At 44.3% G+C, this 21,971-nt stretch overlaps 1 protein-coding gene and 1 long non-coding RNA gene across 11 annotated transcripts; one reads left to right on the top strand and one right to left on the bottom strand.

The window, feature by feature from the left end:
* Nucleotides 1–622: 622 nt before the first annotated feature.
* LOC115635959 lies at nt 623–21,913 on the bottom strand. The gene is made up of 2 exons (XR_003996747.1): nt 21,846–21,913; nt 623–666 (listed from the first exon to the last, which is right to left on the bottom strand). It is a non-coding gene; the product is annotated as an uncharacterized LOC115635959 (long non-coding RNA).
* LOC115635957 (histo-blood group ABO system transferase 1-like) lies at nt 660–14,579 on the top strand. 10 transcript variants are annotated; one of them, XM_030535416.1, is made up of 8 exons: nt 660–962; nt 5,559–5,652; nt 7,748–7,792; nt 9,083–9,118; nt 9,534–9,575; nt 10,491–10,526; nt 10,979–11,113; nt 13,668–14,579. In XM_030535416.1, exons 1-8 carry the CDS (start codon nt 947–949, stop codon nt 14,353–14,355), a joined length of 1,092 nt encoding a protein of 363 aa, XP_030391276.1. In that variant the 5' UTR covers nt 660–946; the 3' UTR covers nt 14,356–14,579. The 10 variants fall into 10 exon arrangements, with proteins under 10 accessions (XP_030391276.1, XP_030391275.1, XP_030391278.1 ...); XM_030535415.1 differs by having other exon boundaries at nt 9,080–9,118; XM_030535418.1 differs by lacking the exon at nt 9,534–9,575.
* Nucleotides 21,914–21,971: the final 58 nt, after the last annotated feature.

The raw sequence follows: 21,971 nt of genomic DNA, 5'->3' as shown, positions 1-21,971 counted from the left end.
TCCGTGCTCCCAGTGGGCGGCAATTCAGCGGCGGTGGGGGGTCCTTCCACGCTCCCGGTCTTAAGGGCACTTCAGTGGCGGGTCCTGGAGCGCGGAAGGACCCCCCACTGCCGAATTGCCCCCGAGGGCCGCAAAATGCCACCCTCCCAAATCCTGGTGCCCTGAGCCACCGCCTAGGTCGCCTAAATGGAAGCGCGGGCCCTGCTCTGCTGGCAAACTGCCCATCTAATTACCGTGCAATAAAACAGCATCCAGAGGGATGAAACAAGAGGTTTGGGCTACTGCTGCCCTTTCCAGAGAGCTTGCAGCTCCCAGCTTCTAAAGATCCGCTCCGGAGGCAGACTCCGGGGGCTGCAGCAGCCAGCTGTGGGAACCTGCAGGAAGGGTCAGAGCTGGGTGGACCCTAAGACCCAGGGCTGCCCCACGCAGCGACGCTTGCTGCCTACGCCCGAGGACCGCCCTGCGAGTGCTTTTGCAGAGAGGAGCCTGAAGTGTCACAACTCATCAGCATCCGGGCCAGATTCTTACGGCGGGCTTGAGGGAGCACCAGGAGGGCAAACCGCTACCGAGCTGCTGGCATGTAAGGGGCCAAACGGAGCCTGCTCTGCGAACTAGGCGTTTACCCAGGTCCCCAGCCAGTTAGCTCCCGCGTGGGATTGCGTGGACCTGGTGCGAGTTTCCGTGAGCGAGGATTGCAGGACTGGCCTGAGTCAGAGCAGGGGGACTCTCCTGGGCTGGCCCCTGCTCGCAAACTGCCCATCTAATTCCTGTGCCAGCCATCGGTATCCACAGGGATATCAAACAAGAGATTTGGGCTACCGCTGCCCTCTCTAGAGGGCTTGCAGCTCCCAGCTTCTTACGGCTGCTCCAGTCCACGGCTGTCACCAACTATCTCCGCAATTCCTTCTTCCTCACACTCATTCCCGTGGGAGCAATCGGGTGCGCGATGGACAAGAACCAAGGTACCTGTACATATTCCTTGAAGATGCTCTATGAGCTGTGTCATGTCTAATCTTGTTTAGATTTTGAAAAAAATACAGCAGGTGTGGGGTTTGCAGGCAGACCAGGTGTTTTAAATGCGGAGAAGGAACTTAAAAGTAGCGGATATTAAATACTTGAGACTAACTAATATGCTATTAACCTAGGTCCATATCCTGCCCTTGGTTACACCAAGGTAAATCTGGATTAATTCCACTGGCTCATGTAGATCTGAGTTATGCGGCGGTAGTTGAACTCAGAATTAGGACCTCACTGGATTTTATACAAGAACAATATTTATCCTATTATCTTCAAGAAATTGAATCAAATTTACACCTGTGTTTGGAGAAGAGGGAAGTCTTAACCACATGTTCATATTTTGTTTATATTCTCTTCCCTCCCTCCTCCTCCCATCTTTCTTCTCCCCATATTCCCCTTGCTCTCAACCACTTTCTTTATTTGTCCACAGAGGAATGGGATCAACAAATACTTTTGAGATGTAGTTTATTCATGTATTGTAGACGGAGGGTTATTTTTTTCTCCTTATAGGCCAAATTTTTCCCCTTTACAGCAAAACAATAACTGAAGTAGAATGCAGCCCTACATGTTAACCTCAGTAAAGTCACACCAGTGTACTGGGGGAGAGAATTTGTTCCTCTGCATTTTACCTGCACGTATTTATGTATTATGTTAACACAGGACTCAATCCTGACCCACTGAAGACAATGGAAGTTCAGTCAGTGCAAGATGGGGCTCCTACTTTTGATCTATTTGGGGAATATGGAAGATTGTCAATAAGAATATTATATAAAATACTGTACTGGCTTTTTGTCAGATGTAACATGCAGCAGAAACCCACATCACTCATTCCATGTGGTGTTCTGGATTTATCTGAAGCTAGTGGAGGTGGGGATGTTATATGGTTCCCTCTTTCTGGCCCAGTCTGGTCAGGACATCTGGCAGAATCAGGAGGATAAAGGCTCAGCAGTGTCACGGTGGAACCAGGGCCCCCAGGAAGTCGTGGGGGTGGCAGCCATGATGGTGAAGTTTGTTCCTTTCACTCCAGCTGTCCTGGAGGGTTTGTTTGGTTCATTAGTTCCTGATTCCTTCTTCCTTGTTTACCAGTCATGGTCTCAACACAGCCCTTGGCTGGCACTGGACCTTTCGGTTTAGACTAATTCAGTCTGACTCCCAGTTTTCTATCCACATTCATTGCTATTGATGATTGTGACATTTGATGAATTTTCACTCACTTTCCAACAGCTGAGCTCACAAGGGGAGCAGGCCCCATTTCTTACAATATCCCTCTTTTATGAACCAATTCTGCTTCACATCAGACATTGCTTAATAAAGCAGACAAAACTGCTGTAATCTGCTCTCTAAATGTTTAGAAACATGCCAGCTCTCATTAGTCCTTTGGCTGTATGTCCAGAATGGTTTAAAAAAAAAGGGGGTGGGGGGTGACAAGGGGCAACCATTTTATTTCTCCTTTTGCCACCTGCATACATAAAACTGCACATTTACAGAAATCCTGAACATTCTGTACACGAGGGATTAAACTAACTTGCTTGGAAAATTATTTACCCCTTCTTGCATTTTGACTGAAGTATGTTGCAGTCTTTTAAAAAGAAGCAACAACATAATTTGGTGGAGGATGGGGCAGATGACTATTTTTGCGTTCATGAACTATTTACCAACACTCCAGAGTGGGGGGAAAGTACACAGGCATTTTTGTCCAGGGACAGATTTTGCCTGACCAATTCACCACCAGCTCTTGGGAGGACATGGCCATTGTGACCTTGTAGCTTATCACAGAGAGATGACCCCACTAGCACTGTGCTATTGCACATGCAAAACACAACAAGGCACATTAACGTCTACAACAAAACAATCACAAAAATTACGACAAGAAGTTTGGTGCCGGCAACAACCCTTATTTCAGGTGGATTGACTCTTAATTCACAGTCACAGCCGTGAATCAAGTGGGCATTCTGTTAACAAGGAATAACCCCGATGACATTTTAGCAAAAGTTTGCTTTAGCAGATAAACCTTCAACTATTTAAAACACTTCATTTTTACAACTTTTGCTTTTTTCTTTAAAATGCCTTTACATAAAACCATCAAAGTTATTATCAATTACAAAAACTACAAACCTCCAAAAAAAGAAAAAGAAACATAACAAAATATTTGTTAAAAGGTTAAAATAAACTCTTAAAACAATTATTAAGTATTTTTATTTTTTCAAAACATGAGCGTTAACAATTTGCTTTCCACCGTTAGCACAAACAAGCTTCATATGTTCAAAGATTTTAATGCAAATATTTGTTTTTTAAAAACAATTTTGAAAACAGTTTGTTTGCTAAGCTAATCAGCTGTGATGGTGTATGCTTACCCTAGACTCTTGGGTGACCTACCAAATTACATTAATTTTATTAATCTGTACAACCCTAAAGAGTTGAACATGATGCAGAGTTTTGAGTACAGAGACTTCAGCCTGCTTAGTCCTGTGGCAACAACCACACTGCAACATTTTATTAAGATATAAGAAGGAAAAGCGACTGAAACATTTAAAGTAAAGTGTTGAGTAAGGCTTTCATTTTAACAATATCTCTTCAGCTGTAGACAGAGCTTTTTATAAGGAAACCCTCCCGTTTGAGTCTTTTAGATGGTAATAACTGAACTTTTTTGGGAAAAGACATATACACAGTCAGTTAGGATGGGCTAGAGCTGCTGTTGTTAAAGTCCAATGTTTCTTTAAAGACAAACATAAACGGAGAGAAAAGACCAGCAAAAATAGAAAATATACCTTCTATTTCCGGTGCTTTCACTTGCAGCCTCACTGCTACAGAAACATGGGCACAGCCCATGGTTTTATCAGCCAATCAGAGACATGTCAAATTTGTGTTAGCATTGGGCTGTTTAAAACACTGCTTTTAGCTGCCACTCTGATCAGAGTGACAAGAGATTGTCTTTGCTGGCTAAGTTAGACATGTATTAATCAGAAGGCAGAGAGAGAGAAGAAAAGGAAGCTATAAGATGGGGAAGGAAAATGACACAATGGAGGGGTGACAGCAGAAATCCAAGGCTCACATTCTAAGTGCTGGTCAGGTCTTAGCTGAAGCCAATGAAGCGGAATGGAGAGTGTCATGTGGGTCCCTCTTTCTGGCTCAATCTGGTCAGGACATTTCTCAGTATCAGGATGATGAAGGCCCACTTGTGTCCCAGTGGATCCCAGAATACAATGGGCGTGGCAGTCATGATTGCAAAGCTTGCTCCTACCAATCCACTTGCATGCACGCTGGCACCATAATTCCCCTCCAAAATGTGTGGTAGGTGGAACAGCCTATTGCCTCATTATTTTTTGCACCTATTAGGCCTAATTTTCAATAGATCATTTGGTCCATTAGTTTCCGGTTCCATTCTCTTTTGTCTTCCAGTCATGATCTTAACCATCCTTTTTGTCTAGACTAATTCATTCAATTTTTAACATTTGTTCACTTTTATAAGCAAGTTTATGTAATGGGCTTAGCTGGATTTTTGTTATCTGTTATATTTGTTAGAGTTGCCCAACACAACAGCCACTGTCATGACCACTCAGAATAATCAGCCACTTGGCTGGCCAATTTCTCACACTCCTAATGGTCTGTGACCTGTGTGTTCTGTATTTCCTTATGCATAAGACCTTAGAGGAGGTGAAGAAGATCTTACAGCTAATCATTGAACTGGGAGTCTGGGTTTTGTTCCCAGCTATGTTAAAGATTTGCTTCATGAACCTGGGCAAGTATCTTCCCTTACCAGAGTTATTTCTAAAAATAGAATCTGTGAAATGTGTATATATTGCTTTGTGTGTAGGGATAGATCATGCACCACTAAAGTCAATGGCAGTTTTGCCATTCATGTCAATGAGTGAAGGATCAGGCCTATAGCGAGTGTGTATATATACATGTCACCATCTAGTAGCATGTGAGCATAGTAGAAATTGGTGTATAGTTCATAAGTCTGCAGGTTTAATGAAGCTGTTGTTATGTGCTGCAAATGGCTTCTGGTATGCAGCTCTTAAATTCCCCTCTCTGGGCCTCAGTTCCTCCATTTGCAAAATAGTCATAATGATATTGACAGAAGTTCACGGTCACATTGGGCTTCACAGTTTTCACTACACTACACAGCAAGAGTGCTTGAAACTTCACTGCAGCAGTGTACAGAGAACTTCACTGCACCAGCTCCTCCAAAAGAACAGAATCCTACTGCTTAACCCAAAGGAGAATTCTCCCTAGTGGCAGTATAGCACCCATGACAACTGGAGGAGTTCTGATTCCATTCAGTAAAAGGCAGTGGCAACACACGCACTAACCAGTCCATTACAATACCTACCCACTACATGGGGCTATTGTGAGGTTTATATTGTGGGTGTCTGGAAGGAGTCTGGAATTAGCGAAGTGTGAACCAATTTTTCCCCCCATGGGTTGTAACCAGGTTTTTAGCCTTGCCACACAGCATGGCAAAAGGAACTGGATTGGCAGTTAATTGATACTGCTTTGAACTACATGTACCAATCTCTTGCACATCTCTTTTATTCCAGGGAAAACAGGAGGGGTCAAAGGCTATTTTCCAAAGAGCCATGTTCATGTCATGGGTTTCAGCACGCTGCTGTGCTTCAGTTTTGGCTACCTTTGGTAAGTGGATAGTTTTGCGAAGCAAGAGTCTCCGTCACTCCACTTCTAAGGTGGTTATTGTTACAAAAGACTTAACCCAAATACGTATGAACCTTTTAGAAATGCACATCTGTGGTGCAAATCCAGCTACTTACAGGTGCAACAGATTCCCCCAGCTTTGTGTTAGTCTAGCTGGGGGGAAAAATGAGGGAGGAAACAGACTGTTCTGTCACATCTGTGCAGTCCTAGTGACATCAGTGGGGCTGCCACAGCATGACTAAAAGTACTGTTTAGCTCAAAGTGTATAAATCATTTAATTTTTAAAACCATTGCATAACTTCCTGTGCTTATCTTATAGCAGTTGCCAATTTGCATAGCACATTTGCTATTTTAAAAATACAGTGACTCAGATGGTAGCTTTCCCACTGTTTTAGAACGTTCTTTAGGTTAGTCTCATGCCAAGAACTGAGCTCCTGCCCCAGACTTTCACTGTAACAGATACCAAGAGGGAAGGGGTACTGCTCAGTGAGAGCAATCCTCCTGCAGCTGGGATGTGAAAGCGGCAGGCTTCCAGCCAGGTTCTGGCTGCTGAACACATGTAAGTTGAAGACATGTAGATTCTTTGACAGGGTGACTGTCCTGGTGGATAGGGGTGAAGCTGAAGACATATGTCTTTATTTTAGTAATGCTTTTGACGAAGTCCCACATGAGAGTCTCATAAGCAAAGCAGGGAAATGTGGTCTAGATTAAACTCTTATAAAATGGATGCAAAGCTGATTAACAGACTGTACTCAAAGAGCAGATCTCAATGGTTCTCTGTCAAAATGGGAGGGCATATGTAGTGGGATCCTGCACAGTCTGTCCTGGGTCCAGTACTATTCAGTATTTTGGTTAATGACTTGGATAATGAAGTAGAGAGTATACTTATAAAATTAATGGATGACACCAAGTTGGGAGGGGTTACTGGTCTGAAATCAACAAAATGAAATTCAGTAAAGACAAGGGGAAAATACCACACTTAGCAAGGAAAAATCAAATGCACACGTACAAATGGGGAGTAACTGACTAGGGTGGTAGTACTGCTGAAAAGCATCTGGAGGTTATAGTGGATCACAAATTGAATATAAGTCCACAATGTGATTTTCCCGTATTGGTTCCAGGATATGAGAGAGACAAGGTAGATGGGGCAATGTCTTTTATTGAACCAATTTCCATTGGTGGAAGAAACAAGCTTTCGAGCTTCCCAGAGCCCTTCTTCAGGTGGAGAAAGTAACCAGAGTATCTGAGCTAAATTGGGACAGATTGTTACGCATAAGGGGGATGTGTGTGTCACATGCTGTGGGAGACCACCTAAAAGGAAGTGAGCAATTGAGGGGTAGCTGGCAGTACAGTGCGTTACAAATTGTTATAATGAGCCATAAAGCCAGAGTCCATGGTTTTCAGCGTCTAGTTATGAATGTAAGTTCCCAAGCTTGTCTAACTGATTTTTCAGATTGGGTGCTGAACAGAAAAAAGAGAGAGTTGGTTTTGAACTGCCAAAAAAAAAAAAAGTTTTGGGTCAGACAAAATGTTTCTTTTATTTTCAGTTTCAGGTTGTGTGGGGGTGTTTTTCATATTTTTTTAAATAAAAATGAGCTAAATTTAAAAACAAAAGGAGCATTTGAAACAGAAGTTGAAGCGTTCTCATGTTACATTCATACAGACAGAAATACTGTTGAGTGTAGGGTCTTCACAAGCGTGGTGAGTAACGCAGTACATCTGTTTTACCATATAACTCTTTTCAATTATCTTTTAGTTTGGCATTCCAATGGTGATTTAATCTGCAAGCTCCTTGACGCAGAGACCATGAGAGATCACTGAGTGCACTCTCAGTGCATGACAGATAATAACAGGAAACTGCTTTGCTTCACCTACCACAGCATTCTAGCAACCTTTGCATTTTCTCCTTTCTTGGCTGCTTTGGTTTTGTTCTGTTGTGAGGATAAACTGCTGGGTTTGGTTGGTTGTTGTGTGGTTTGTGTCTTTAAAAAGATGCCTAAACATTGGACTAGATGATTTTTAGTGTAAAGTTTTTATCTTACTTAGATGTTCTACATGACATTTGGATTTATTGCAGGTATGTTTTCAGTGGTACCTCAAGCAAGGTCTCCGACACAACGAGGTAACTATTCCCTGTTGGATTTCCCCAGATTTTGTGAGCATCTGAGGTCTCTCAGTTAGAGCTCTGGAAATTAGTTCTATGTTGCTGAGATTCCTAACCACTTCTGTTTAGTTTTGACTTGGGGTTTGCCACCAAATTTCAAATGAAAACTCAGTTGAAACTAGCAGTGGCTCCTCAGAAGCAGGTGGTGGGCACTGCTCCAGTGCTTACCTTCTTCTGAATTAGATACATTAAGGGACCAGGTCCCCAGCTGGTATAAGTCAGTGTACTCCACTGGAGCTATCTGTGCTTGCTGAGCATTTCTCCTAGGATACAAGTAGGTATAGCTTCATATATTTATCTTATAGAACTGGAAGGTCATAGAGTCCAGGCCCTTGCCTTCACTAGCAGGACCAAGTACTAATTTTTTGCCCCAAATCTCTAAGTGGCCCCCTGAAGGATTGAACTCATGACCCTGGATTTAGTAGGTCAGTGCTCAAACCACTGAGCTATCCCTCTCCCCGTCTTTATGCATTTCTTTATGTATTTCTGTAAACTGGTTCTGAAAGGCCTTACGTCATCTACCAACCTCCTAATAACACCAGCAGCCACAAATAAACAGCTGAGTCTCATCTGTTGTCTGAGCTTGACACACAATCACAAACTGGCTGCCATGTTAGTAAGAACTGGGCAAAGAAGTGTGAGCCTTGATTACCTGATCTGAGCTTGCAATGGAATACAGAATCAGGTGAGAGTTGCATGGTTTGGGGTTTAGTTATGGATGTTCTGTGCAGGCCTATTCCCCCATTTTCTCTCTCATCTGCACTGGATCTATGGCACTATTTGGGCTGGCATCCAAAGGTGTAATTAATTGCTTTCTGAAAACACTGACTGCCTGTCCTTCTCTAATGAGGGATGGCTTGTTTAGGGGCTATCTTTAAAAGCCTCATTTCCTTCTGCCAGCCAGTCCTGTCTGTGTGTCCCTCTCTCCCCTTCAGCCTCACACTCACTCATGGTCTCCCAGCATCTCTTATGCCTCTCAGCCTTCAAACAGTTCATTCTCAGTTCTTACCACTCAAAAAGGCAATGAAATGAAAAGAGTTAGTGCTCAGCTAAGAAGCAGCTATTCAATATGTGTGCACCCACCCTTTATATAAACTAATTTGTATGCACCATATAGCCTATGCATTGAATGAGCCAGGGGGCCTGTGGAAAAAATAGTATGTGATAATGTAATTAAAGACTGCTGTGTTTAAAAAAAACAAACAAACAACCAAACACTAAACGTGATATGCTTTTTTTCTATAGCAGTAATACCCAGGACTTCCACAATATAAAGCAATCAAGGTGGGACCTTTTGTTAATTCCACTTACTGTCTGTTTCATGATCACTAACTTGATAGGCCTTTACTCATATGATAATTCCCATTTACTTCAGTGGGACTACTTGTGTGAATAATGAGTATTCATGTATAGGTTTGCAGGTCTGTCTTCCTTGATCTTGTATTACTTTTAAACCAGTTAAGCTCTAACAATGTTGTACTTTTGGTAAACTAAACTTCCAATGGTTTCTTTCTATTAAAAAACACACATGATATATGATCACAATGACATTCAAGATGCAAAGATATTAAGACAGAACTTTTTCTTGAATATTTAGATGCTGGGAAACATGAATTAATTCAATGATTTCTTGGACTAGTTACTTTCTATTGAATGCTATCTTTTTGTAAGCCAAACTTCCATTGTTCTTTCTCTATAGCAACCATATCCTGGAAGATTTACTACAAATTGAATTGCCAAGGTAGAACTTTGTTAGATTCTTTTAAATGTTTCAGCTGCTTTCAGAAGAGCTCTGGTGTTCCTGAAGGATGATTCATAGATTCTAGGGCTGAAAGGGACCTCAAGAGGTCATCAAGTCCAGTCCCCTGCCCTCATGGCAGGACCAAATACTGTCTAGACCATCCCTGATAGACATTTATCTAACCTACTCTTAAATATCTCCAGAGATGGCGATTCCACAACCTCCCTAGGCAATCTATGATGATCTATGCTTGTGGAACTCCAGTACTCTCTTAGCATTGCATTTCTGTATTATGAATCATCAATACAGCATGATGACACTGAGATTTAGACAAGCTCAGAGGTTACCTATCTTTGAAAGCTCTCAGCAGTGATCTTATGGATTCCCCTCCTCTCTAAGGATGTTCACATTGCTTGGGTTACACCAGTCTGTACCTCAATTCTGACCTCCTGGAAGTTCTACTATTCAAGTTCTGACCCCACACACTGCTCTGTCAATGTTCCACATTCCCTACCTGCAAAACTTTTCTACTCCTACCCTGTGTGCTCACACCACTTTGCTAATGCATCTCACTCCTGATTTTTAATGTCTCCCTCTGGGCATCTCATGAGCATAGATTGTCAATCAAGCCACACTGCATAGAGGTTTTGTGATGTGAACCAATATTAGGGACTAGAGAGACACCACTAAACTTAGGTTCATATGTGACCTGAACTAGGATTTAAACTCAAGTCACCAGAGGTACAGTAAAGCTAAAACCCTTTCCTCTGGAGTTCTGAGTATGGGTCACTGAGTTCTCAATGGAGCTGATTGGTGGGAATCTTTTATGTCTGTAAAGTCGACAAGGATTTTTAAAGAGCTATGGAAATCTTTCCTTAACTTGAAATCATTTTTGTTTTCCTACTTTTCTTTTAGAATGATTTACACAAAGCCACAGATTCTAAAGCCACCGTAAGTAAAACTAAAAATAAGCGTTTTGTTACATCCAAGATATAACTAAAGTTAAGAGACTAAAATCTGACAAAGAAACTTCCTTAAGGATTTGAAGGTGTCTTGCTCTGTTTTAACTTATGCATACAAAATCTCAAAAACACTTGGGTCTTTGTACAAAATACAAGCCTGAATGTTTTGTTCTGTTACAAACCTCAGACATGCTGGGTAGATGCTTGTGCAGTGCAAACATTAATTAGTTGATAGATCCTAATAACCTGATACATTAAATAGCCTTACTGCACCAAGTCTTGTGATTTCATGGAGTTGTATATTCTTTACAGCTGCTAGTTATCTATTTTTGAACTTTAACACATGGCTCTGGTAGTGTCTTTCTATACGTAGGGAAGGCAACTGCCTCCGTATTTCTTACTTCTATAGTGTGATTCTAAAGAAAACTTCCTCTTCCACAGGAGATGTGACGTCCTTATGATGACTCCGTGGTTTGCTCCAATAGTTTGGGAAGGGACCTATAACTCCGAGATACTGAATGAGCAGTTCCGACAAAGGAATGACACTGTTGGACTGACAGTGTTTGCTATCAAAAAGTGAGTGTAGCTTAATTACAGAACTTATGTTAGGTACGAAAGCTGATGTGTAACCAATGAGGAGATGGGGGAACTTATTTTTTGTGTAGTCATGGTGTATCCCTTATTCACCTCACCCTACCAAGCAGGAGTTTTGTTGGAAGATTGCTGATTGACTTAAAACACATTTCAGTGTCGTTAGTTATGTAGCCAGCTCTGCAGGCACAGATTAAGGAACTATTTAATAACATTATTGTTTCCCAAAGGCTGTGCATGCTACAACAAAGTCCTTGTTAATCATGGAGCATAGATTCAGCCAGTGTTGATAAGCGCTATTGCCTGCCAATAGAATTTTTTTGCAAAATGTATTGCTAAAGATCAAAGGGACTTCAGATCAAGGTATAATAAAATATCCTGATTTATTTTTCAATTATGATCCTGTTAAGAATGGACAAGTAGGTTTTTGTACCTGTTCTAATAAATATTTATAACAATTTTGCAAGGCTGATTTGGCCACCAGTGAGATGAAGCAACTTTTCAGTGTTGTACATCAATGAGACACACCAATTTAGGAGAGGAAGCAAAGAATAACAGGTCCGTTTTGAAAATATAGGGCCAATTTGGGAAGAGGAGATGAAAGAACTGAAGTTTTATCTTGTCCAGGATACTGGGTAGGATACTCCTACTCTTGTGAAAAGTTTAATGGGATTGCTAATGATTACATGGAACCGGGACTTTGAAAGACAAAACCCCAAGCAACATAACCCACACACACACACACACACACACATTCTGTGGCAGTTACAAACCATTGTGCAAGCATCATCAATATGAATTAGAGTCTCTTCCCAATAATATCTTGGGGATAAGGAGCATATTTATACCCTTCTTTTGGAGAGGGGGGTTGCTAAAGGATTCCTGAGGCACCTTCATGTTTTCTTGTTCTGAGGAATGGTCTTAATTAAAAATGGTTAGTTTTGAATCAGAAATCAATATCTTCAAGCAAGGCTAAATATGTTGCAGAAGGGTATCCTGGCCCACCAAACTGCATGTGGCCAGTACCTGCATTGGAAATGTCTGTGAATGAAAAATTACCATCTTCACTCCATGCTGTATATCTGTTTGTTTGGCTGCCCTTTCTACAGTGAAGACAAAGAGAGGAGGATGTTTCTCATTCACTAGTACTGGGTTTTAAAGGGGCTGGGCATATACACAACAAATGAGGTTGATGTTAATTTCTTACAGTGTACAACTCTCCTGTTAATCCCTCCCATAGTGAAATGAAGGGAGCTTGGATATTTGCCATGAAACCTTGTAAATGCCCCCTTACTCCTGTTGGGTTTGAGCTGAATTCTGTAAGAGGGTAGTGCCTCAGCTGGCCCCTCCACTCTTGAGATCTTGGCTCATAGCTGGCTATGTAGGGGGCAGCTCTTATAACACATTACACCTGCTGGTTATTTGCAGGTCAGCTGAAATAGCGGGTAACGAGGCAGAACACCTTTGAAATGCAGCTGCACCTGGGCTGCGCGAGCAAGTCATTTTGCTGGGATGATACATGAAGCTGGAATGTGAACATGACGGAGAACTCTCATTTTCACTGCAAGGCTGGCTAAGTGGCAATATAGGCCCAATCCTGAGAGGTGCTGTGTGCCCTTCTCTCTCATTGAAGTTAATGGAGTTAAAGATATTCAGTATCTCTCAGGAGATGACCAGTACCTTGCTTTGAAAGTCCCTAGAGCCACAGGTTCAAATTCAGGCAGGGTACAGGTCAGCTCTTCATCCTTCCCAGGTAGACTCCCTTCCTGGCTGTTTGGGAGGGACAGAGTGATATGGTGTCTATGGTTCATTATCTCTCAGCACTCCCACATGTGTTCATGGGCAGAGCACTCGTGTGATCACCACAGTACCTAAGACCTCACTTGCTCCTGCAGCATGGATTCCATAAGAGTCACATGCAATACCCTGAACAGCTAAAGGTGGCTCAAGAGATGAAGGCTGATGATCCTCAGTATTTGGAAGGAAATAATCCTAACCAGGAAACTAGCAACAAATATTAAAAAAAAAAATTTCTAACATAGATTGTTCATGAGCATTATCAATTCCTGCTTGCAACAAAACCCATTAGGTGGAGTCATAATTATTTGTTACTTCTGAATAGGAATCTTATATTAATTGGCTATTTTCGTAGGGGAGAAAAACAGACATTTACACGGCTTTGATCATCAAAGATGCTTTACAAACTGTGTAGGAATTGGTTCATCTTCCCCTCCATAAATAACAACAAAAGCTAAAATCCTAGATCCTTCTTGTGAGTCCAACCATGTCATCAGTCCTTTCACTGCCTCTTGTCTCTTTCCACATTAAGTTCAGAATCCTCATTCTCACCTTCAAGATGCTTTACAAGTCTGCCCCTTCTTACACCTCCACCATTTCCCCCACGTACTCCCTCTTCTGCGCACCCAATGGGTCTCCCTGATCCTTTCACTTCGTTGCTCTCTGTGTCCCCTTCTTCCAGTCTTCTATCACAGTGCCTTTTATTTCTAATGGATAATTTCTCTCTTTTTTTTTTTTCTAGGTATGTAGTCTTCCTCAAGACATTTTTAGAAACTGCAGAGACTTACTTTATGGTTGGACATAGGGTGAACTATTACATTTTCACAGACAGACCAGAAGAAGTTCCTAAAGTTGCCCTCAAAGAAGGAAGGAACATAGTGGTTCTGCAAGTTCAAAACTACCCTAGGTGGCAAGAAATCTCTATGCGACGAATGGAAATGCTCAGCTACTTCTCTCAGCAGCGGTTCATTAATGAGGTCAGCTACCTTGTGTGTATGGATGTAGACATGAAGTTTAATGACCAAGTTGGAGTGGAGATCCTGAGCGACTTGTTTGGCACACTACACCCAGCTTTCTACGCTGCAGAGCGTCGGTCTTTCACCTATGAACGTCGACCTGCTTCTCAAGCTTATGTGCCCAGTGATGAGGGTGACTTCTACTATATGGGATCCATTTTTGGAGGAACAGTAATGGAGGTTTACAAGCTGACCAAGAAATGCCATGAAGCCATCATGGTGGACAAAGCCAATGGAATTGAGGCAATCTGGCAAGAAGAGAGTCACTTAAACAAGTATTTTCTTTACCACAAACCAACCAAAATACTTTCTCCAGAATACATGTGGGACGACAATCTAGGTAGGCCAGAGATCCTTAAAAAAAGAAGGTTTCTTGCTGTACCAAAGAATCATGCTGCAATCAGAAATAAATGAAGTTCATCTCAGACTGGTCTTAGTGTGAACTAACATAACTGATATTGTAGGTTTCCTTGGTTGATGAAAATATACAAAACAATTGGTAAAGCTCCATAACTTTGTATGACATCCCCAGTATTTCTGGATATGGGAATGGTTTGCAAGATGTTGCTGTGATGTTGCTCTCCATATGTTTTATGGAAATATGCTAATGAGTGTGAATATAATGTAATTGGAATATGCTTCATGCAAAAGGTCTCTTGTAAGATTTCATTACAAAGTTTATAATCTACTGCAGGGGTCGGCAACCTTTCAGAAGTGCTGTGCCGAGTCTTCATTTATTCACTCTAATTTAAGGTTTTGCGTGCCGGTAATACATTTTAATATTTTTTAGAAGATCTCTCTATATAAGTCTATATATTATATAACTAAATTAGTGTTTGTATTGTAAAATATACAAGGTTTTCAAAATGTTTAAGAAGCTGCATTTAAAATTAAATTAAAATGTTGTTCTTATGCCGCCGGCCCGCCCAGCCCACTGCTGGTCTGGGGTTCTGTTCACCTAGGCTGGCAATGGACTGAGAGGGGCCTGCGGCCTGGACTCTGGCTGGCAAGGGTCCAGCAGCCAGAACCCCGGTCCAGCAGCCAGAACCCCAGACCAGCAGCAGGCTGTGCGGGGCCGGCTGCTGGGACCCCAGATGAGCAGTGGGCTGAGCGGCTCTGCTCAGGGGTTCCTTCTGCTGGCTCCTGCCAGCTGGGATCCTGATTGCCAGATCCACTCAGCCTCGTCTGGGGTCCCGGCCCTGCCCACATACAGTGGGTACCTACTTTCTCCCTGGTTCTGGCCCATTCTCTTCCTCTCTCTGCACTGAGCAAAGCAGGGGAGTGCACTGAGCACAGGGCTGGGTGTGAAGGGTCTGGCCAGGAGCTAGAATGAGGGAGGGGGCTCAGGGTTGGGGCAGGAGGTTTGAGTGTAGGGCACTTACCTGGGCAGCTCCCATATGATGCGAGGGGTGCAGGTGGGAATGTGGGGGTGGGGGTGCAGGAGCTCCCATTTGGTGGTCAGGGTGGGGTTGTGGGGGGTGCATTGGGTGTGGGAGGCTGGGTATGTGGGGGGGTGCAACAGTCAGGGCAGAGGGCTGGGGGCATGTGAAGGGGGTGCAGGTGTCAGGGCGGGGGGGGCTGGGTATGTGTAGGGGTGTGAAGAAGTCAAGCAGACGTCTGGGTGTGTATGAGGGAGGTACAGGTCCCAGGGCAGGGGTCTGGGGTGTGTGCGGGGTTCAGGGCAGAGGGCGTGGTGTGTGTATGGCGGGGTCAGGGCTCAGGGGAGAGGGCTGGGTGACTGCCCCCCTCAGAACCCGCAACCCCCTCGCTCCTTGTCCCCTGACTACCCTCTCCTGGGACCCCTGCCCTTATCTAAGCCTCCCTGTTCCTTGTCCCCTGACTGCCCCAACCCTTATCCATACCCCCACCCCCAGACAGACTCCTGGGACTCCCATTCCCCATCGAACCACTCCCCGCCCCCTGACAGGACCCCCAGAACTCCCAGCCCGTACAACCCTCCCCCTGCTCCCTGCCTGCCGCAACCCCTCTCCACACCCCTGCCTCCTGAAAGCCCCCCCACCCCGAACGTCCGACTCATCCAACCCCCCCAGGTTCTTGCCCACGACCACTCCCTCCAGAGACCCTCCACCCTAAGTGTCCCCCCAGGACCCTCCTTGCTCCCTGTCCCTGACTGCCCTGACCCCTATCCAGCCCCTGCTCTCCACAAACCCCGGAACTCCCATGCCTCATTTACTCCCCCTCCCCCTGCTTCCCGACTTCCCCCCTCCAGAGACTCCCACCCCTAGCCACACACCCTCCGGGATCCTACCCCCTAATCAACCCACCCTGCTCCCTGTCCCCTGACTGCCCCCACCACTTATCCATGCCCACCCCCAGCCCCCTTACCTTGAGGCTCCAAGCAGAGCCAGATACACTACCCCGCGGGAGCACACAGCCTCACCCTCAGAACGCTGCGCATGCAGCGCCAGGGCTCCAGGTGAGTAGGGAGTGTCTTTTCCTCCCCACGGAGCCAAACACTGCCCGAGGGAGCACGCAGCCCTGGCCCCCAGAGCGCTGCATGCACAGCGGCAGGGATCCAGGTAAGCAGGGAGCGTCTTTCCTGCCCCGCAGGATTGCGCAGCCCTGGCTCCCAGAGCTCTGCGCGTGCGGTGGCAGGGCTCCAGGGGAGGAGGAAAGGGGCCGGTGACTTGCTGCACTCAGTCTGGTGCTCCAGCCTGGGACCACGGACCCCACAGCTTGCCGCGCTGGGCAGGATTTTTAATGGCACACGTGCCATAGGTTGCTGACCCCTGATCTACTATGTGTTCATCCCATTTGTATGAATGTATCATTCTTGTATCTGAAGCTAGAAATATGAAGTATTACTCTGAAGTCCTATTGTAACTATGCAAAATATGGGCCATTAATGGTGGATTGAAATCTTGATGGGTCCCATTAGCTAGGACAGTTGGTTGTTAATGACTCTGTTTACTCGCAAACCTTCCTGGGTACATGCAGGCCAATCCTGAAAGAGCAGAGAATGAGGTCTTACAGTGATCATGTCAGCTGGTACTGGAATCCATCTTAAACCTGGTGCTCTTCCGTTGAGAAGGAGAGGTGGGGACCCAGAGAGACTAAGGATTCCCGCCTTGTGCCAAAGAGGAGGTGGAATGGAACAAGGGGGGTCTCAGTCATGTGAAATCCCCTGCTTTTCACTTAGATGCCTGCTGGCACTAACAAGGTCTGTACCAGGGGAACGGATTGGGCCCAGACTAGGAAGGAGTCTAGACTGTGAAAGAAGCTTATTGGACCATCTCTGAGGGTGAGATTTATCTGTATTCACTTTCTTAAAACATGCAAGTCTAAGCCTATTACATTGTTTTATTTTGCTTGGTAACTTACTTTGTTCTGTCTGTTACTACTTGAAACCACTTAAATCCTACTTTTTATACTTAATAAAATCACTTTTGTTTATTAATGAACCCAGAGTAAGTGATTAATACCTAGGGGAGCAAACAGCTGTACATATCTATCTATCTATCTGTGTTACACAGGCTGGACAATTTGAGTTTATCCTGTATTAGCTTTATACAGAGTAAAATGGATTTATTTGGAGTTTGGATTCCATTGAGAACTGGGTGTCTGGGTGCTGGAGATGGGTGACTTGCTGAGCAGTTTTTGGTTAAAGTCTGCAGCTTTGGGGGTGTGAACCAGACCTGGGTCTGTGTTGCAGCAGGCTAGTGTGTCTGGCTTAACAAGGCAGGGTTCTGGAGTCCCAAGCTGGCATGGAAAATGGGTTCAGAAGTAATTCCAGCACATCAGGGGACAGTCCCAAGGGGGTCTTTGTGACCAAACCCGTCACAGTTACCATAATGATAGTTTGCTATTTACGACAATTTTGTATCCAAAAATACATTGGTATTTCTCTGGTATAGAGCTGTACGAGCGCTAGGTTGTTGGGGGAAATATAGAGACTTGTAGATTCAGATGCTTATTCAAACCTCTCTTGGCTGGACATCTGATACAAAGAAGCTTTCATGAGAGTTCTAGTGCTTCCTGGTTTTATTTGGGTCGGAACTGATATGCAAAGGTAAGAGAGATTTTGGCATTTCTGTTTGTTACCAGAGCCAAAATCTCTGTGTGGCTGTGTGTTTAAAAAAAAAAAACTGGATTTTTTGCTCTTCTAAAAAAAATTCTCTGGTTCAATTTGATTTTTCGAGGTGGGTTGGGCTGCCCCCAATCTGTAGGATACTTGAAATGCATCTCAATATTCAGCTGCTTCCAATCCTGTGGTGCTCTCTGCCTTGCAAAATACACTTGAAAAAGAAATAATCTTGTGTCTCAACACTTTATCTGGATCCATCATTTCAATCCCAGCTGGCCCAGAATGATATCAAATCTTTAGGTTTTCATCTAATTTCTAATGAAGAAAGCTCAGGGTTATCAGATCTATTTTCAATTAATTTTCTCCTCTGAAGGACACAGAACTATGGTTAAAAGACCTTAGCTTCTCAGGGAGAGATGGCTGGAGAAGTATCACAATGTAAAGCAACTCCATCTGCTATTGGCAGAACTCCTAATAGCTCATAAATCTTTGGGCCCTCAAAAGATAGATGTTGCCTCTCTGCACCAAAGACTGCTTAACAAATGTCAGGAAAAGAGACCAAATGAGGATGTAATGAGTCTCACCTGGAGAACAGTATGTGTTGGAATAAGACGACTGGCAGAGCCCTCTTCTGCGCCATATTCTGCTTCCACTTACGCTCCATCAGTTGTCTTGGGTTTTTAATAGAATCATAGAATATCAGAGTTGGAAGGGACCTTAGGAGGTCATCTAGTCCAACCCCCTGCTCAAAGCAGGACCAATTCCCAACTAAATCATCCCAGACAGGGTTTGGCAAGCCTGACCTTAAAAACCTCTAAGGAAGGAGATTCCACCACCTCCCTAGGTAACCCATTCCAGTGCTTCACCACCCTCTTAGTGAAAAAGGTTTTCCTAATATCCAACCTAAACCTCCCCCACTGCAACTTGAAACCATTGCTCCTTGTTCTGTCATCAGGTACCACTGAGAACAGTCTAGAGCCATCCTCTTTGTAACCCCCTTTCAGATAGTTGAAAGCAGCTATCAAATCCCCCCCCTCATTCTTCTCTGCTGCAGACTAAACAATCTCAGTTACCTCAGCCTCTCCTCATAAGTCATGTGCTCCAGCCCCTTAATCGGTTTTGTTGCCCTCCGCTGGACTCTTTCCTATTTTTCCACATCCTTCTTGTAGTGTGGGGCCCAAAACTGGACACAATACTCCAGATGAGGCCTCACCAATGTCAAATAGAGGGGAATGATCACGTCCCTCAATCTGCTGCCAATGCCCCTACTTATACAGCCCAAAATGCCGTCAGCCTTCTTGGCAACAAGGGCACACTGCTGACTCATATCCAGCAATAGCACCTATCCCCATGATATCTATGCAATTGGATTTGCAGGTTGTAACCGAGAGAGAATTTTTTCCTCAATGTCACTTGTAGAAGGGAATTGAAGTGGTTTGAACAGAAATGTTGGAAGATTTTCTCCCTCACAACAAAGTCTATTCCATTTATTTCCCTGTAGTGGGTGTTCTAATTGAAAATGGGAAGATCAGTTAAGGAACAGGCAAAAACAAGACTTGCCCAATTCTGCTCCCATTTAAGTAAATACAAGTTTTGTTGGTGACCTCAATAGAAAGATATAAAGATGTATATAAAATACACACACACACTTCAGGGTACAATTGAGTTTCTTGATACACTCAAGTTGTGTCTTTGCCAATGAATGTACAACCTGGACTCAGGGCAGGCGCTACAGTTTTCGCTGCCCCAAGCAGCACGCCGAATTGCCGCCGCAGACAGCTGGGGCAGTCTGTGTGCCCTTAGGGCGGCAGGCGTCTTTCTACGGCGGCGGCAATTCGGCGGCAGCTTCTATGTTTAGCTGAAGCTGCTACGGACAGCTAAACATAGAAGCAGCTGCTGAATTGCCTCCACCACGGAAACGTGCCTGCTGCCCTAAGGGCACAAAGACTGCCCCTGCCGTCTGCGGCGGCAATTCCGCACGCTGCTTGGGGGCAAAACAACAGGGACTGCCACCCCTTCCAGATTGCTGCCCCAAGCACCAGCTTGGAATGCACTGTCATACTAATCATAGATTATTAGGGTTGGAAGGAACCTCAAGAGATCATCTAGCCCAACCCCCTGCTCAAAGCAGCACTAATCCTCAAATGGCCCCCTCAAGGACTGAACTCACAACCCTGGGTTTAACAGGCCAGTGCTCAAACCACTGAGCTATCCCTCAAAAGCCTGGGATGGATTCTCTGGGCCAGTCACTTGTTTTGTTCCAAGAGTAAGAGTGGGCATGTGGCAGGGAGGTTCCCAGGAGGACACCATGTTGGGTTCTGATCAATAGATGGCAAAGGAGAAGAGATCATCAATTCATCAGTCCAAGTTTCATTGACTCTAAATAGGGGATGGAGGATGATAATTAGAAGGAAGGAGGGAGGGGGGTGCTAGCTCTCTCATAATGTCTCCTGTGAAAGTAGAATGAATTATATTGTAAAAATAGAAAGGATTAAAGAAATGCTGTCTGTACCTTTAAGCAAAATTGTTGGAATGCTGCAATCCAGGTATCAGGAATACAGACATTAACATAGAAAAATTGCACCGTTTAAGGGCAATTGGTGAAGTATTAGCCTTAGATCGATAAGAGTTAGTAAGGAAGTAGGATATGCATGCTATGCCCCAGGTGAATTTTACTGTTTTGCTTTCTTTGTTCCTTTGTCTAATTCCCGCTCTTTTATGTGTATAAATAAGATAGTTTGTGTCCTGTATGGTGCTCACATTATCTGGGTGTATTAGCAGAGTGCTGTGCTAATAAAACAGAGTGGTCTGACAAACTGTGAGTCCTGAGTCTAACTTTGACACTCCCAAGTGTTTAACGGGACCTTTTACAAAACTTTAATACAAGAAAATGTTCTTTAACATCTGATCTTTTGGCTGTTCCAGTGTCCTCCATTGCAGCTTCTCGGTACATGTAAAAAAAATACCTAAAACTTGCAAATCCATCCAATTAGAAATGGACAAAAGTCAGTACAAAAGCTCATCTGCATTTCTAAGGTGTCCATCACCATGGCATCTAGGTACCAATATATCATTTTAGAAGTAACCAACAGTCCTCTCTTGCTCCTTCACAATTTTAGTTTGAGCTGCTCATGTATGAGGCATTGAATCTAGATGACTTACTCGAGGAATAAAATTTGATCTGATAGTATCCCTTTAACTCAAAGTGCCATCTCTAGCGATTAAAAAAATAATCCTAGCACTGCCCACATTGACACTGTGCCTGTGACAGAGCGGCATGGGCTTAGCCTTGCTCAGAGCAGGTTTGCTCCAAAGGGCACAGTCATCTCCTGGGAACAATTTGGTGCGTGAACGCATGGTGTGTTGCAGGCACATTAGGGGCACCAAGTAGTTAGGAGCCAGAAGTTTCCAGGGCAGACAAAGCCTCCAAGTGGCTCCCTGAGGCATATGACACAGTCATTTAAAATCAGTAGGGCAGATCCTGTCCTGGGTTGTGCAAGTGCTTTGGCAAAAAGGAGTCATAAATGTCACACTCCAGCTGAATCTGTGCCAGATTCCTACCGAGGGCTTGAGGAAGCAGCAGGAGCCAGAGAGCAAACTGCCACCGCAGCTGCTGGCACGTAAGGTCCAAAAGGAGTCTGCTCTGCAGCCTAGGGCATTTACCCAGGTCCCCAGCCAGTTAGCTCCTGGGGTGATGAATGCTGTGAGCAGCCATAAGGCTCACCTAGCAGAGCAAACACCCTCGCTCCCAGCGTGTCATGACGTGCTTTGCCTTCCACAGTCAGGGAGAGTCTAGGCCATAGGTGTGGCAAAGTTTACTGTACCTGAGCAGCTTCCTCCTTAGTGGGATTACGTGAACCTGGTGCGAGTTTCCGTGAGCGAGGATTGCAGGACTGGCCTGAGTCAGAGCACGGGGACTCTCCTGGGCTGGCCCCTGCTCGCAAACTGCCCATCTAATTCCTGTGCCAGCCATCAGGATCCACAA

Source organism: Gopherus evgoodei, chromosome 16, assembly GCF_007399415.2.
Source record: "Gopherus evgoodei ecotype Sinaloan lineage chromosome 16, rGopEvg1_v1.p, whole genome shotgun sequence".
Classification (NCBI taxonomy): Eukaryota; Metazoa; Chordata; order Testudines; family Testudinidae; genus Gopherus; species Gopherus evgoodei.
This window is presented reverse-complemented; position numbering and strand designations above follow the sequence as displayed.